Source organism: Vicia villosa, linkage group LG4 (assembly GCF_029867415.1).
Source record: "Vicia villosa cultivar HV-30 ecotype Madison, WI linkage group LG4, Vvil1.0, whole genome shotgun sequence".
Lineage (NCBI taxonomy): Eukaryota > Viridiplantae > Streptophyta > Magnoliopsida > Fabales > Fabaceae > Vicia > Vicia villosa.
In genome coordinates, this window is record NC_081183.1 from 60,474,433 (window position 1) to 60,488,036 (window position 13,604).

Here is a 13,604-nt window from a genome sequence, read left to right on the forward strand (position 1 = left end):
ATACTCGAAGTATCGGTGCGAGAGAAAAGAGTTGCTGATAATGTATGCGTAAGAACACCATGATTTTGTTTAAAGTCATTTAATCTTTATCAATGCAGATAATTTAAAATAACCTTTTTTCATTGCTTTTATTTCCAGTCGAGTAATTTACATTTCTGTTGAAACTTCTTTTTATTTTGCATTATCTTTACATTTTATCAAAACCTTTATATTGTTTTCCTTTACATTCTTGTCGAAGCCTTTAATTTCCTGCAAACCTTTAAGTTCAAACCTTTTTAACCCTCATTCAAAGTTTATCTTTATCTTTATCTGCATAAGTTACTGTTATGGTCTTCAATTCCGTTTTACATTCGAAAGTCTTCACATTATCATTAAAGCCTTTACATTTTTAGAGTTACTTTGCATTTTCTTTACATTTCTGCAAACCCTTACATTCAAGTCTTTAGATTCTAGTTAATTAGAATTTACTGTTGAAACTTTATGCTTTAAATAGCCATAATCTATCATTCATAAACATAGATAATGTCAAACTATAAATTACACTGTGAAACCATTAGAAATTTCACACATGTCCTAGGATCAATATAGTCGATCCTATAAGTTACCAAAATCTAGAGTTTGGAGGACTATCGGTTGTTTATCAGAAATCACTGGTGAACGCTTTGTACAGACTGTTTTTTGGTTATATATAATCGTTATTTCCAAAAAAAAAAAAAGAAGGGATATTTCTCTCGTACTATTAATACGGTATTTTGGATGAATTTTTGTTTGAAAACAATAAAATATTTGCACTGCTTTTATAAACTAAACTATTCATTATTTTTTTTTTAATATTGGAACATTATTTTATAAAATAATTATGACACATTGAATCCACTCTTTAAATTTAAAAAATGACAATTTTTTAATCAACTTTATTTATTTACTCTTTTTTTTTCTTTTTTTTTTTTCACTACCATGTCAAATTCAACAGACACTTCTAAAATACAATGTCAATAAACTTCTCAAATGATATAGACAAGTATTTTCTATAAGTATGATTATAGAAAAAATAATAAATAGATGATATACAATTAAAAAGCATATAATACAAGGCTATTAATCACAACTATTTTGTAACAACTCTTTGCAAATTGATATATCCATTGTTGACATAATTTTCCTACAATTTATCCAATTATTTTATGAAGTGAGCTATAAAGCTTATTATTTGTCCAATTATTTTATGAGGTGAGCTATAGGGTTTACAATTTGAAAATGGAACATAAATCAAATCATCACAAGAGAGAATAAATAAATCAAAATCGAATTCAGATCTAAAATATTATCAACAATTACAACTAAATAAGTTTTGTGTGTATATGTAGATAACACCAAATTATTTCAAGATAGCACCAAATTATTTACCACTTTTTGTGAAAGTTGTTATCAAATTAACCTGAAAAATAAACCAAACAGAAGTCTCAGAACTATTTTTCTTCGTTTGGATTGAGATAGATACATAGATAAACAGTTACCTCATAATATGTTCGCTTCTTTCTCTCTTGTTCTGCAGAACCATAATACCACTATCATTTTACACTTCAGATCTGCGATCGAACATCGACGATAAATCCACAAAATTAAAACAGTAATTTTCTTGTTATTGAACCCTAATCACAAAATCAAAACCCTAATTTTAAACATATAACCAAACAAATCAGAAACATATACAATTTGTAAACCCATAATTTCTATCATGCTATAATTAAAAACCACAGACACAATAATCTGTAAATACTCAACCAACAAACCGATAGAAATAGAAGAAATTTCATAATCAAAAAGCAAAAATCTCTTACCACATATAAGTTTCTCTAACAATACCATACTTTCTCAACAAATTAGTCACATGCCCTTAGTTCCCTCTGTCCATATATGAAGTAGAAAGAAGAGATGAGAAAGAAGAAGAGGAAGAGAGGGAAGAGAAAAGAAAGAAGAGGAACAGAGGGAAGAGAAAAGAAAGAAGAGGAAAAGAGAGATGATGTTGGGAAGAGAGGGAAGAGAAAAGAAAGAAGAGGAACAGAGGGAAGAGAAAAGAAAGAAGAGGAAAAGAGAGATGATGTTGGGAAGAGAGAACACGAGAAGGAGGGTAGAGAAAATTGGAAAGGTGATGTTATGAAAATTGATTTTCGTGAAAACAAAACAAAGTGGGGTTACATTAGTTGATTTGTAACCAAACAACCCCATGTGATATCATCTAACCATTCCAACTTAATGATCAAAGGAAAAAAATTACAACTATGTAATTGAAACCTATGACATCATTAGTTGGAAAAAGTTTTTTTTTATACAAAATAGCCTTAGTTTGATGATATGGAAAATATAGAGGTTGGGGCATTGGTGTCTTTTTCGGAACTATTAAAATTCATATATGGTAGATGAGTTTGGGAGTGTATTATTAGTAGTAGGGGGTATTGTTATAGGCATAGTCACACCGTTCAGAATTCATTTTCGTAAGTGGTATGAATCTGGATATGTGGTACACAACTCTAAAAAAATTAATTACGATGTATGCATAGTCAATACACCATTTGAGTTCGTGGTTGATTCAAATTTAGTGCTTGGAACACTATAAATAAAATAGTTTAATAATTTTGATATAGAAGAGTATTCGAATTATACACCTTACGATGTATGCATAGTCATTTTTTTGGGCTATATAAAAGGCCTCTTAAAAACTCAATCAACAATCATAGTGTACAGAAAGCAAAATATTGATAACAAGTTAGTTGTAATGTTAGTTGTAGTGTAATAGTAACGTAGCATGACATTTTCATTACAGACAGCGGTTCAATTCTTACTACAGCTAGTGATGGATGGAGTCTTATTTTTTCATTTTCTTTAATCATCAATTTTTGTGATGATTGGAGTCTTATTTTACTACAGCTAGTGTTGGATGGATGGAGTCTTATTTTTTTTTTAATTTTCTTTAATCATCAATTTTTGTGATGATTGATAAAAATTACTCCCTCTGTCCCAAATTATTTGTCGCAATGACCCAATTCACAGAGATTAAGAAACAGTAAAAAATGAAAGAGAAAGAATATTGACTTTACTAAATTATCCTGATTAACTATTGGTGTATTCGAAATAACATTAATATTAAATGAAAAAACAATAAATTAATAGTATTTATTAGATGGTATAATTGAAAGATTAAATATAAAATTGTATGGGTAATGTAAAGTGACAAGTATTTTGGGACAATTAATATGACATTTATTTTGGGACAGAAGAAGTATTACAAAATATTTATTATTCAATACATTTATATTTAAAGATATTGATTATTGATCTAACTATATATTTATCATATATGGTTACATATATTTTATTTTTATTTGAAAAAATTATATGTAATTTTGATTTTAAATATCTTATATATTTTTGTGTAATTTTAATTTTGATTTTATATTATTTAGAGATTTAATTGAAAAAAATAATAATTTAAAATTTTTAATGATGATTTTTTATTTTAAAATAAAAATTATAATAATAAACTTTTTATTTAAAAATATTAATTTTGCATTACGGCTCCAAATTCGCTGCGGGTGACTCTGCCCACATCAAAAACTTATTAGAATAGAGTGAGATGACAAGATTGTCAAACATACAGTATAGATATACATCCGAGGAGCAATTCTTACATGGACACGGTCATAAATCTAAATTCTTAGGCACAACCAATAAAAAATTAGTAATTTTTAATTTATTTTTATTTTAATTTTGTTTTTAATCGGATTCATGGGGTGGTTGAGATTATGAAGGAGAGAGAAAATTCTTTATTTACTTTTTAATTAATTAAAATTATGTGATTGGTTGTGTGTAAAACAAATTCTTAGGTCCTTGTCCACCTAAAAATTTTCCGACATCCGAGTCCACATCTATCCACATCGGATAATTTCTTAACACTAAAGAATCAACATAGTTATAAATAAAAGACACAACTATTTTTCTTTTTCGTTAATTACCGAAGTCTACTTGCATTTGTATATTTGCTCCAAGTGCGCAAGTGGTCGTTAACGATATTTTAACGTTCCGTGGTGGTTTGTTTTACTGCTGCAACCTTAACTCCAAATAATTTTACTTTAATATATTTTAGCATACTGTTGTGGTATTCTAGTGTGCTGGTTAATCGAACTTTTGGTGAACTCTGAAGAACCGATTCACAGTTTGTGGTTCTCTGGGACCCATCGAATTATGTAACCACGGTTAGAGGGGTTTGTTATGGCATAGGTGCATGAAGTGGTTGATATTTCTTTGTGCCATAATAGTGAATTCCATTTTGCTTCGAAAAAAATTCAACCCTAAAGTGCAAAAATAAAATCTACTGAATCCAACACTGATATATTTTTCTTGTATTAATTATATTATAGCGGAAATTTGTGACTTTCTGATAACAATAATATAACTAAAACAAAACAGAGGAATAGATGGATAGTCTACAATAGTTTGTATTGCTTAAGCCGTATTCAAATCCAAAACAATCAAAAAGCAAATTTATTGATTCCGATACAAAACCAAAAATAACAAGGAAACCTAAAAAACTTAAGTATAGAACATTACACCCAAAAATAGAAATAAACATTTATACCTGTAAATAACTTTACCACAAAAAGCAACCATTCCAAAAAAAAAAAGTCTAAAGCAACAAGTTTATGACAAGAGCAATCAGAGTAGGGAAAGTAGCAACGAGAGCAGTGGCTGAACCAGGTGATGGAGGAGTTGCGCCAGGCTGAGTTGGAGAGGAAGGGGATGGTGTTCCTCCGCTGGTAGGGGAAGTTGGAGTGGTTCCAGATGAAGGGGGAGTAGCAGAAGGAGGAGTAGATGAAGAAGATGCTGGGACTTTAACGGTTAGTTTTTGGCCGCCAGTTTGACAATGGGTTGGGAAAGTACATGTAAAATAGAAATCACCAGTTCTGTTAAGGGTGAATCTTGCTGGTGTTGTTGTTATGGCATTTGTAGTTGAATTCACATTGCAATTGTCAAAGTCTGCCTTGTTAATTTCAGCAACACTGTGGCCACCCGCAACGAAATTGAAAACTGGAATGTAGGAAACAATAATAAGACACTGTTTCCTCTAATCAAATTAGTTAATATGAGAGTTTATTCAATTTCCAAAAAGACCTACTCACCGAGAACATCGTTTTGTTTGAATGTGTTATTGGATGCCCAGTCGGAGTAAAACTTAGCGCCAGCACTATTTGTCCAGCCTGTTGTGTCTCCAACAGTATGATCTACTGCATCTGTTCTTTCTACTATTGTTGCAACAAAAGCAATTACTAAAATAATTGACATATTCTTTAAATGAGACATTCTTTTTTGTCTAATCAATATGTGTTTTCAAGTCGCCCCTGTTTATTTATTTGTGTATTTGTGTTTTTATTACAAAGCTTGATGCTGCTTACCTTCTCTTTTGATTTATTATATATAGACAATTCACATGCTACTACTTTTCTCACTGCAAGACTGAGTATTTTTCTTTTTTCTTTAATTAATTAAATTTTGATAGAGTGGTTGGGTTGAGTCAATATTTGTGTTCTGGTAGTAAGTAAATGCATGGAAATGGTCTAGAAGTAGACTTTCAATATGAAAATAGAACTTGTCTCTATTGTCTCATTTTCTTCCCTTTCCCACCAATTCGCGCGTAAGTATTTCCATAGAAATTTCTAGTTTTGATGGTGACTTCTAAATTAGTTAACGTGTTGTAAATGAAGAAAATATTGTAGTTCTTAAAATCAATTCGCTGCTGGTGGAGGCTTTTAGCGGAAAAAAAGCTACCCTTATTCACATAGTGGAGAAATTAGACACAACCATAAAAAAATAGTTTTATACACGTATCAGTCTTAAAATTTTAATTAATTAAAAAATAAAATTTTAATCTTCTTTCTCTTTTGTAATCACAACGATCTTAATCTCTTGTTTAAAAAAAAATCCAATTAAAAAAAATTAAATTTTAAATAAATTATTTTAAATTTTCTCTCTCCTTCATAATATGTTGTCTTATATCTATTGATTGCGATTAAGAATAAAGTTTTATGTCCGTTTCCATGCAAGAATTCCTCTCACAAAGTATTCTACGACTCGAAGAGTTTTTAAGGTGTTTTAGAAAAGTTAAACGTTTTAATATGGTTATTCATTGAAATTTGGAACCTGTTTTTCTTTTTTTATAAGCGATGATATATATATATATATATATATATATATATATATATATATATATATATATATATATATATATATATATATATATATATATATATATATATTTGGACTGACCTATTTTTCTTTAAAAAAATCTTTTAATTATTTTTATATTTACTACCACAGTAAATGCTTATACGGTAAAAATAGAATAGGAGAAATGATGCCAAGTTTTCATTTTGAAAAAGTTATCTTGCGGGGCCAACCATTTTCTTACTACATGCAGAAATAATTTTCATTTTAGAACAGTTATCTTACGGGGCAACCGGTTTCTTACTACATTGTCAAATATAAAGGAGAAACGAGTGACTATTTTCAGAGTGGCAGTTTTCTTACCAAAACCTTTCAACAATGCAAAGACAACCAAAATCTTCTTCTTTTTTTTTCTCTGTTATGCAATTAACTTCTCTCTCAAACATTCTTTTATTTGAAGGAAGTGAGTAAAATCAATGACCATAATTTTTGTCTCTTTTACAATTCCATATTTCTTATTTGTTTTTTTATAAGCAATGATATATTATAGAAAAAAAAAAACGAGTACAAGGGGTACTCAAACCCTTAACAAATGAGGACCTTAATCTCTTCTCCTGGTACAATCTAAAGGAGAAGTGTACCAGTCATAATAGCTACAAAATTTAGAATTATTACAACCCATCCCATCCATTTCCAAGCCGACAGAATAATAGAAGAAAGACATTCATCGAACCGGTAAATGCCATCTTTAAAAATAATAGAGTTACGCATTAACCACAAGTTCCAATTTGTGGCAAGCCAAATAATTCCAACAAGTTTCTAACAGGAGCATATTTGACATGGCTCAAATTGATTAACACAAAAGCAGATTCATGGAATATTGAAGAAACCTGGTTGCCCATCCACCTCTTTACCGCCATCTAAATACGGTTAGAAAAAACGCAATTCTCAAAGAGATGAGCTTTATCTTCCTCCTCCCGAAAACAAAAGACACAGCAAGAATCGTACATAGCGTTAATAATTCCACGTTCGATAAGTTGATTTCTGGTTGGTAATCTATCAAGAATCAACCTCCAACCAAAGATATGGATTTTAGAAGGAACCTTCAAACTCCACAAAGCTGACAACAAGCTTTTTACCTCTTCCGACACGTCCAAACTAGTATGATCCATCAGCTCATAGCACGATTTAACCAAAAAAATATCAACATCATAATCCAACCAACGGAACTCGTCATCACCGGTCATCAAGGGAACGATTTCCTAAAGAATTGTTGCAATTTCGGCTTCCTGATATGCTGCAGCAGACCGATGTTCAGCGTCAGGGCAGAACCGATTCCAACACCATGTTCCATCATTCCACTAGCCCGCGTTGTCGATACTCCCCAACTTGTTGAAAGCTTTCTCATACGCTTCAAGAAACGCGTCTTTGAGCGATTGAGAACCAATCCACAAATTATGCCAAAAGGAAATTGCTGACCCCGTTTTTAACCTGCAGAAAATATTGTTAGTGAAAACATTCGAATCAGCACCGTTTTTGAATTCCACTTTCATGAGGTCCCTCCACCATATCGAATCACCTTTACGAACATCGCAGCTTCCTACACTCATCAACTTCTAGGTCGGGTTACGGTATCTATGACAGATGATACCACTCTAAATCGCGTCCTTTTCCGTCAGGATTCGCCATTTCCATTTACTAAGCAGAGTTGCATTGAAAAGCTCGAGATTCTTAATACCGAGTCCTCCTTCCTTCTTAGACTTACAAACCTTATCCCAGATGACCCAATGCACAGTTTTCTTCGAATCCGAACCTCCCCACAGGAAATTAGCTTGGATCCTTCTAATTTCTTTCAGCACACGCAGGAGATTTGTAAAACGATAAAGAAAATATCGAGATTGAATTTAAGACAGAATTGATCAAGACAACCTTACCCCCTATAGACAGGATTTTATTATTCCAAGTAGCCAATCTCTTAGCAATATTATTTACCACTTCCTTCCACATGTGAGATTTCCTCGGACTATCACCGATTTTCACCCCCAAGAATTTGAATGGAACCGTATCAATACAGCAAGAGAGAAACGAGGCAACCATGGATAACCTAATCTCGCTCAAGTTAATACCATAAATTTCGCTCTTGAAGAAGTTGACTTTCAGCCCCGAAACCCTTTCGAAACCTCTCAATACAACTTTCAGCCCCCAAAGGTTCTCAGTTCTCCCATCTCCCAAAATAACTGGGTCGTCGGCAAACTGAAGCATAATGAACGATAATTTATCATTGATACGAAAACCATCATAAGCTCATACTTCCACTGCCTTATTCATAATACCATTCAACCCCTCCATCGCTATCACAAAAAGGAAGGGCGATAAGGGCTCGCCTTGACGCAAACCTCTTTCCATGCAAAAATCCTTAGTAGCACTCCCATTTACTAATACGGACATCGAACTACTAAAGACGCACACCTCCATCCACTTCTTCCACCTAATTCCAAATCCCATCTTGTCCAAGCAAAATCTCAAGTAATTCCAACTCACCGAATCATACGCTTTCTAATAATCGACCTTCAACGCTATACAACTCTTTTTTCTCTAGAAGCCAAATCCAGTATCTCATTGACCACCAATACCCCATCCAGAACATTTATGCCTGGGACATAAGCTGATTGTTTGGCCGATATCGACTTTCCTATGCACTTCTTCAGTCTGGTAGCCAGAAGTTTTGATAAGATTTTGTGAAGACAGCCAGCCAAGCATATAGGCCTATACTCCGTGAGCGACTGAGGGTTATTCACCTTCGGGACCAGCGTAAGAAATGAAGTTGTACAACCTTTCGTAAGCTTTGCCTTGGCATGGAAATCATTCACAAACAGTATGATATCATCCTTAATACAAGCCCAACTCTTCTTCAAAAATTCAAAAGAAAAGCCATCCGGCCCAACGCTCTTGAATCCATCACAACTCCAAACTGCTTCCTTGATTTCCTCCTCGCTAAAACGATCTTCCAGAAACCTATTATCGTTGTCATTTAAATTTTTGAATGTAACCCCTTCAAGTTTAGGTCTGTTCGGGCAACTTTCCTTGAAAAAAGCTGCAAAATGACTCCTCACCGCCTTTTTCACTTCTTGAACACCTTCCACAGTACCAAAAGGTGTATGTAAAACAGAGAAGTGGTTCCTCCTAAATCTGTCCTTGACATAGTTATGGTAAAACCTAGTGTTGTGATCTCCTTCCGCCAACCACTGTTGTCTCGACTTTTGTCTCAAGAGACTTTCCTTCATATTTAAGTTATCCCATATTACTTCAACCACCTTGGCTTTTTTTTCAACTAAAATAGAATTATCCCCTCCTAGATGTGCAACCAATAGCGCGTCACAATCATTCACCTCCTTAACCGCCTTATCGACATTAAGGTCAATCCATCCAAAAACAACCTTATTCCACCATCTTAGTTTAGCCTTCAGCATCTTCAACTTCTCCATTAATCTAAAGTCACCTCTCCCTTCCACCGTAAGCAGCTTCCATGCTTCCTCGATGAACTTACCGAAGTCTTTATGCTTGAGCCAACAGTTATTAAACCTAAACGGTTTAAGCCCCCAATCCTTACTACAAGGTTTCAACCAGATGGGACAGTGATCAGAGATATCCCTTTTTCCCACCCATTGCCCCAAAATTTTCCAATTGAGAACGATATTCTCCGTAAGTAAGAATCTGTCAAGTTTGCTCATGGCATTGCCTGCACCGTTATACCAAGTGAATTTTCCCACTACGCAAGGAACATCAATAAGCACCATTTCATTAATAAAAGATTTTAAGTCCTGACTCTCCCTACTCCTGTTTCCTGAGTTTAGCCCGATGCACTCCTCCTTTTCGCAAACAGCATTAAAATCACCCCTAGACACCACTCATTATCTCCAAACTTCTTCTTAAAATCCAACAATTGACTCCACATAGATCTCCTTCGAGCAGAAAAACAAGAAGCATAGATGTTGACCAGATTGTAAGTTCTACCTTGCCAATCTGCATTCACTCCCACAAACCCTTCTCCCTTAAAACTGAAATTAAGCGACAGAAAGTATTTTTTCCAGAGGATCACCATTCCACCTGCAGAACCCTCGGCCCCACTACTCGTCCATTCAACCTCCTTATTATCCCAAAGATCTGCTACAAATATGCTATCCAAAGATTGCAACTTAGTTTCTTGAATAAAAGCGACATCAAAATTACCTGATTGAATGTTGTAGCTAATTATTTTCCTCTTTGCTCTACTTCCTCCTCCTCCTCTAATGTTGTAAGAAAAGATATTCATAGGAATTGATGATTAGACGCCTCCCTTCTGAGCTTTCCTTCTTTTTCTCTAATTTCCATTAATTTAATAGCTTTGATCGACTTTGACTTGTCCAACAAGCTAGTGATTCCCAATTTGGAAATTGTATCCCACACTATCCTCCCAACCTCCGTCTCCATGTTATCCCAGAATCTATGGTTTCCATGGTTGATATCAGACCTCTCTGTGGAATCACAACACATCACCGCTCTGCCTGAAAAGGACTCTTCACTGGAATTCAATCGCCTATCTTCAAAAGGGCTAGTCCCCTTTTCTTCGTTGTGACGCTCTTCACTTTCAATCACATGAACACACATTCGAGGTGCTTTGTGAGGACACTTGGTAGTTACACCACTAACACCACTTTTGGGTTGAAGAATGGCAAAATAAGAAGCTTGGGGTACTTCAAAATTGTTGATGTCCTTTAACAATTTAGTCTTCTTATTTTTGGGCCTTTTTTTCTTGATCTTCAAACAAGCTTCATCAAAACTAAATGGGCCATCATCCACATGATTGCCCAACTCAGGCCCAAAACCACAATCCACCTTTTCCAACCCCACGTGGGTCCCTTCAGGAAAAAACAAATATTCACTCACACCAAACTTGGACTTGTTCGAGCTAGAAATCAAAACCTCACAATCACTAGGTTCAATAGCCCTCAAACTCAGGTCATCGTTGACTTCCCCAAAAGAAACTTGTTTCAAACTAGCGCGTTTGTCTGCAGAAAAGTTATTTAGCAACTTTAATGAATAATCATGCGTGCAATGCTCCTTCTCATAGACTACTATCTCCCTATCCTCCCTGATATCTTCATCCGTCCCATCATCTTCGACACTATCACCTCGAACCGCTTCAACAAAAGTCGTTTCCTCGATAACCACTATACTACATTGAACACCTCCATATTTGTGTCAACAGCTCCTTTCTCCGTCTTCCCGTCTGGAACTGAGTCTGAATCACCAAAACTGCTATCTGTATCACTAATGTGACAAGGTTTACGGTTGCCAGAAAGTAATTCTGTAGGACCCTGAGGTTCTTCCATGATTTTTATCCTGAAAACAATCCCATCAATTTGGATGTTAAGAACTTCCTCGATCACATTAGCACATCTGGTTCTGATCATGAAACGTGCCACATCCATCCTAGTGTGCTTAGACATATTGTCATCACAACAAATGAAGGAGCCGATAGTAGAAGTAAGAAACTCAAAATATCTGATATTCCAAGCCTGACAGGGAATCCCAAAAAACCTAATCCACATTGTTCTCTCAGGATCCACGTCTATCGGTTGCCATCTTCTAACTTCTTTAAACCATTGTGCAATCCAAGACTTAGCCTCGCCGATCAAAGCCTGCAGTTCTCCATCTACCTGTTCCTCTAACAAACAAAGGTTAGCTCCCAAGGGAGTCACCTTGACGTTAAAGTATCCTTCAACATGGAAAATGTCTTGCATTCTGTACGATAATCCAGGCATAAACACCACTCCCGTGAATGCCTTATGAAACCTACCAATCTCCTCCTTCGTTAGATTGAACGTCAGATGGGCTAATGGTTGTTTCAACCCTTCAGCCAAAAAGTTGGAACCTCTGCTACCATGTAAAACCTCTGCATACGAACGATTGTTTCTGACACCAAAAGGCCTCTTCTTCACATCTTGATCCTTACGATGAACATTCTTGAAGACGCCAACTTTACTCCGAACATTCTCTCTCCTTGAATCTCTAACTTACGCTCTATGAAACCTTGGGATGTTCGCAAACAGTTTCCTTCCCTCAATGAAGGTGCTATCCCACCGAGAAGCCAACACCCTCGCGTCTTTAACGTTAAAGAACCGAACAAAACCATACTTGTTACCTCGTTTATCCCTTTTAAATGGAATAAACACTTCATCTATATCCCCTAATTCCTTTAGCGCCCCGTACAAATCCTTTGCTCCCAAACTTTCGTCAAAAGTCGTTATGAAAAAATATATCGATTGACCTTCGTCCATTTTCCTATTTGACGATTCTGCTTCCCATTTTCCACTGTTTCTCCTCTCCCTTTGATTCCCCTTCACCTTGGTCCATCCTGCATCGTCTTCCACCAGTCTATCCTGTTAAAGTTTTCTTATTTGTTGTTGTTGAGAGAAACATTTTAAAAGAAATTTGAGAGAGAGATATATCAGACAAGAGAAATAGACATTCTTAATCATCAACACTTGATTCACTATCTTCATTTTTTTTCTTTCTTTTGTGTTATTTACTCTTCTAATTTTTTACATGATCTCTCTTATTCTATAACAATAGATATAAAGTGATATTAGTCTGATTGTTTTATCTTTTCAAATTAATTTTTGTTTTTAAAAAAAATAAAAATATGTAACTCAAATATTGTAACATGAGGAAAAGAACGTAACCCCATGTTAAAGTTTTTTACATACAAACTTCCTCAAAGTTCTATCTTATTTTTAACTGTTATGGTTATGGGGTAACTTTTACTTTTATTACTTCCACAATTATCCTTATAATTGTTGTTTTTATTTGTCGGCTTAATTATATTTTAGTTTTTTCCAGATTCTCCTTGGTGCTTGGCGCATTCTCGCGAAATCATAAACAAAGTCGCCACTAATATATTTATCCCATCGAGGGAAAGGAATATCAGAAAACCTGGAATAAGGAAAGGATAAGAGAAGGTCTTGCGACCAAAGATCGGGTAAGAAGTCGGTTACGCAAGGGGAAGGTATTAGCACCCCTCACGTCTGTGGTACTCCACAGGATCCACTTATGTTTGTTCTATTCTAAGGGTGTGTTAATCTATAAATCTAAAGCTCAATTCAAAGGGAATGCATGTAAAATAAAGAAGAAGAAACACGGGGAAAATAAGGTTTATAAATAGTTGTGCTCGCTTAGGCCCCGCGAGCTAATACCTACGTATCCTTTTCAGGAATCACTGCGCCGTAGTTTGGCTCACATGTTTTTGTTTGTTTTTGTGTTTTTTAATGGACGAAGTTACATTCACAATCTAGCATTAGGATAGCAGCTCGATGAGTGGAGTCTTATGCGTTACCTGTCTGCGA

General features: G+C 34.6%; 1 protein-coding gene and 1 long non-coding RNA gene across 2 annotated transcripts; both read right to left on the reverse strand.

The window, feature by feature from the left end:
• Positions 1 to 1,110: 1,110 nt before the first annotated feature.
• On the reverse strand, positions 1,111 to 2,238 carry LOC131599197 (uncharacterized). Its single transcript, XR_009282624.1, has 3 exons — positions 1,842 to 2,238; positions 1,518 to 1,589; positions 1,111 to 1,438 (listed from the first exon to the last, which is right to left on the reverse strand). It is a non-coding gene; the product is annotated as an uncharacterized LOC131599197 (long non-coding RNA).
• Positions 2,239 to 4,476: 2,238 nt separating this feature from the next.
• On the reverse strand, positions 4,477 to 5,447 carry LOC131599198 (mavicyanin-like). Its single transcript, XM_058871646.1, has 2 exons — positions 5,178 to 5,447; positions 4,477 to 5,085 (listed from the first exon to the last, which is right to left on the reverse strand). Exons 1-2 carry the CDS (start codon positions 5,356 to 5,358, stop codon positions 4,685 to 4,687), a joined length of 582 nt encoding a protein of 193 aa, XP_058727629.1. The 5' UTR covers positions 5,359 to 5,447; the 3' UTR covers positions 4,477 to 4,684.
• Between the last annotated feature and the right edge of the window lie 8,157 nt (positions 5,448 to 13,604).

Excerpts from the sequence above, each read along its gene's own strand:
- LOC131599198 (XM_058871646.1), bottom strand. The coding sequence starts at position 5,358 with ATGTCTCATTTAAAGAATATGTCAATTATTTTAGTAATTGCTTTTGTT. Across the intron at positions 5,086-5,177 it reads CAAACAAAACGATGTTCTCG|TTTTCAATTTCGTTGCGGGT; the intron begins GTGAGTAGGTCT and ends CCTACATTCCAG.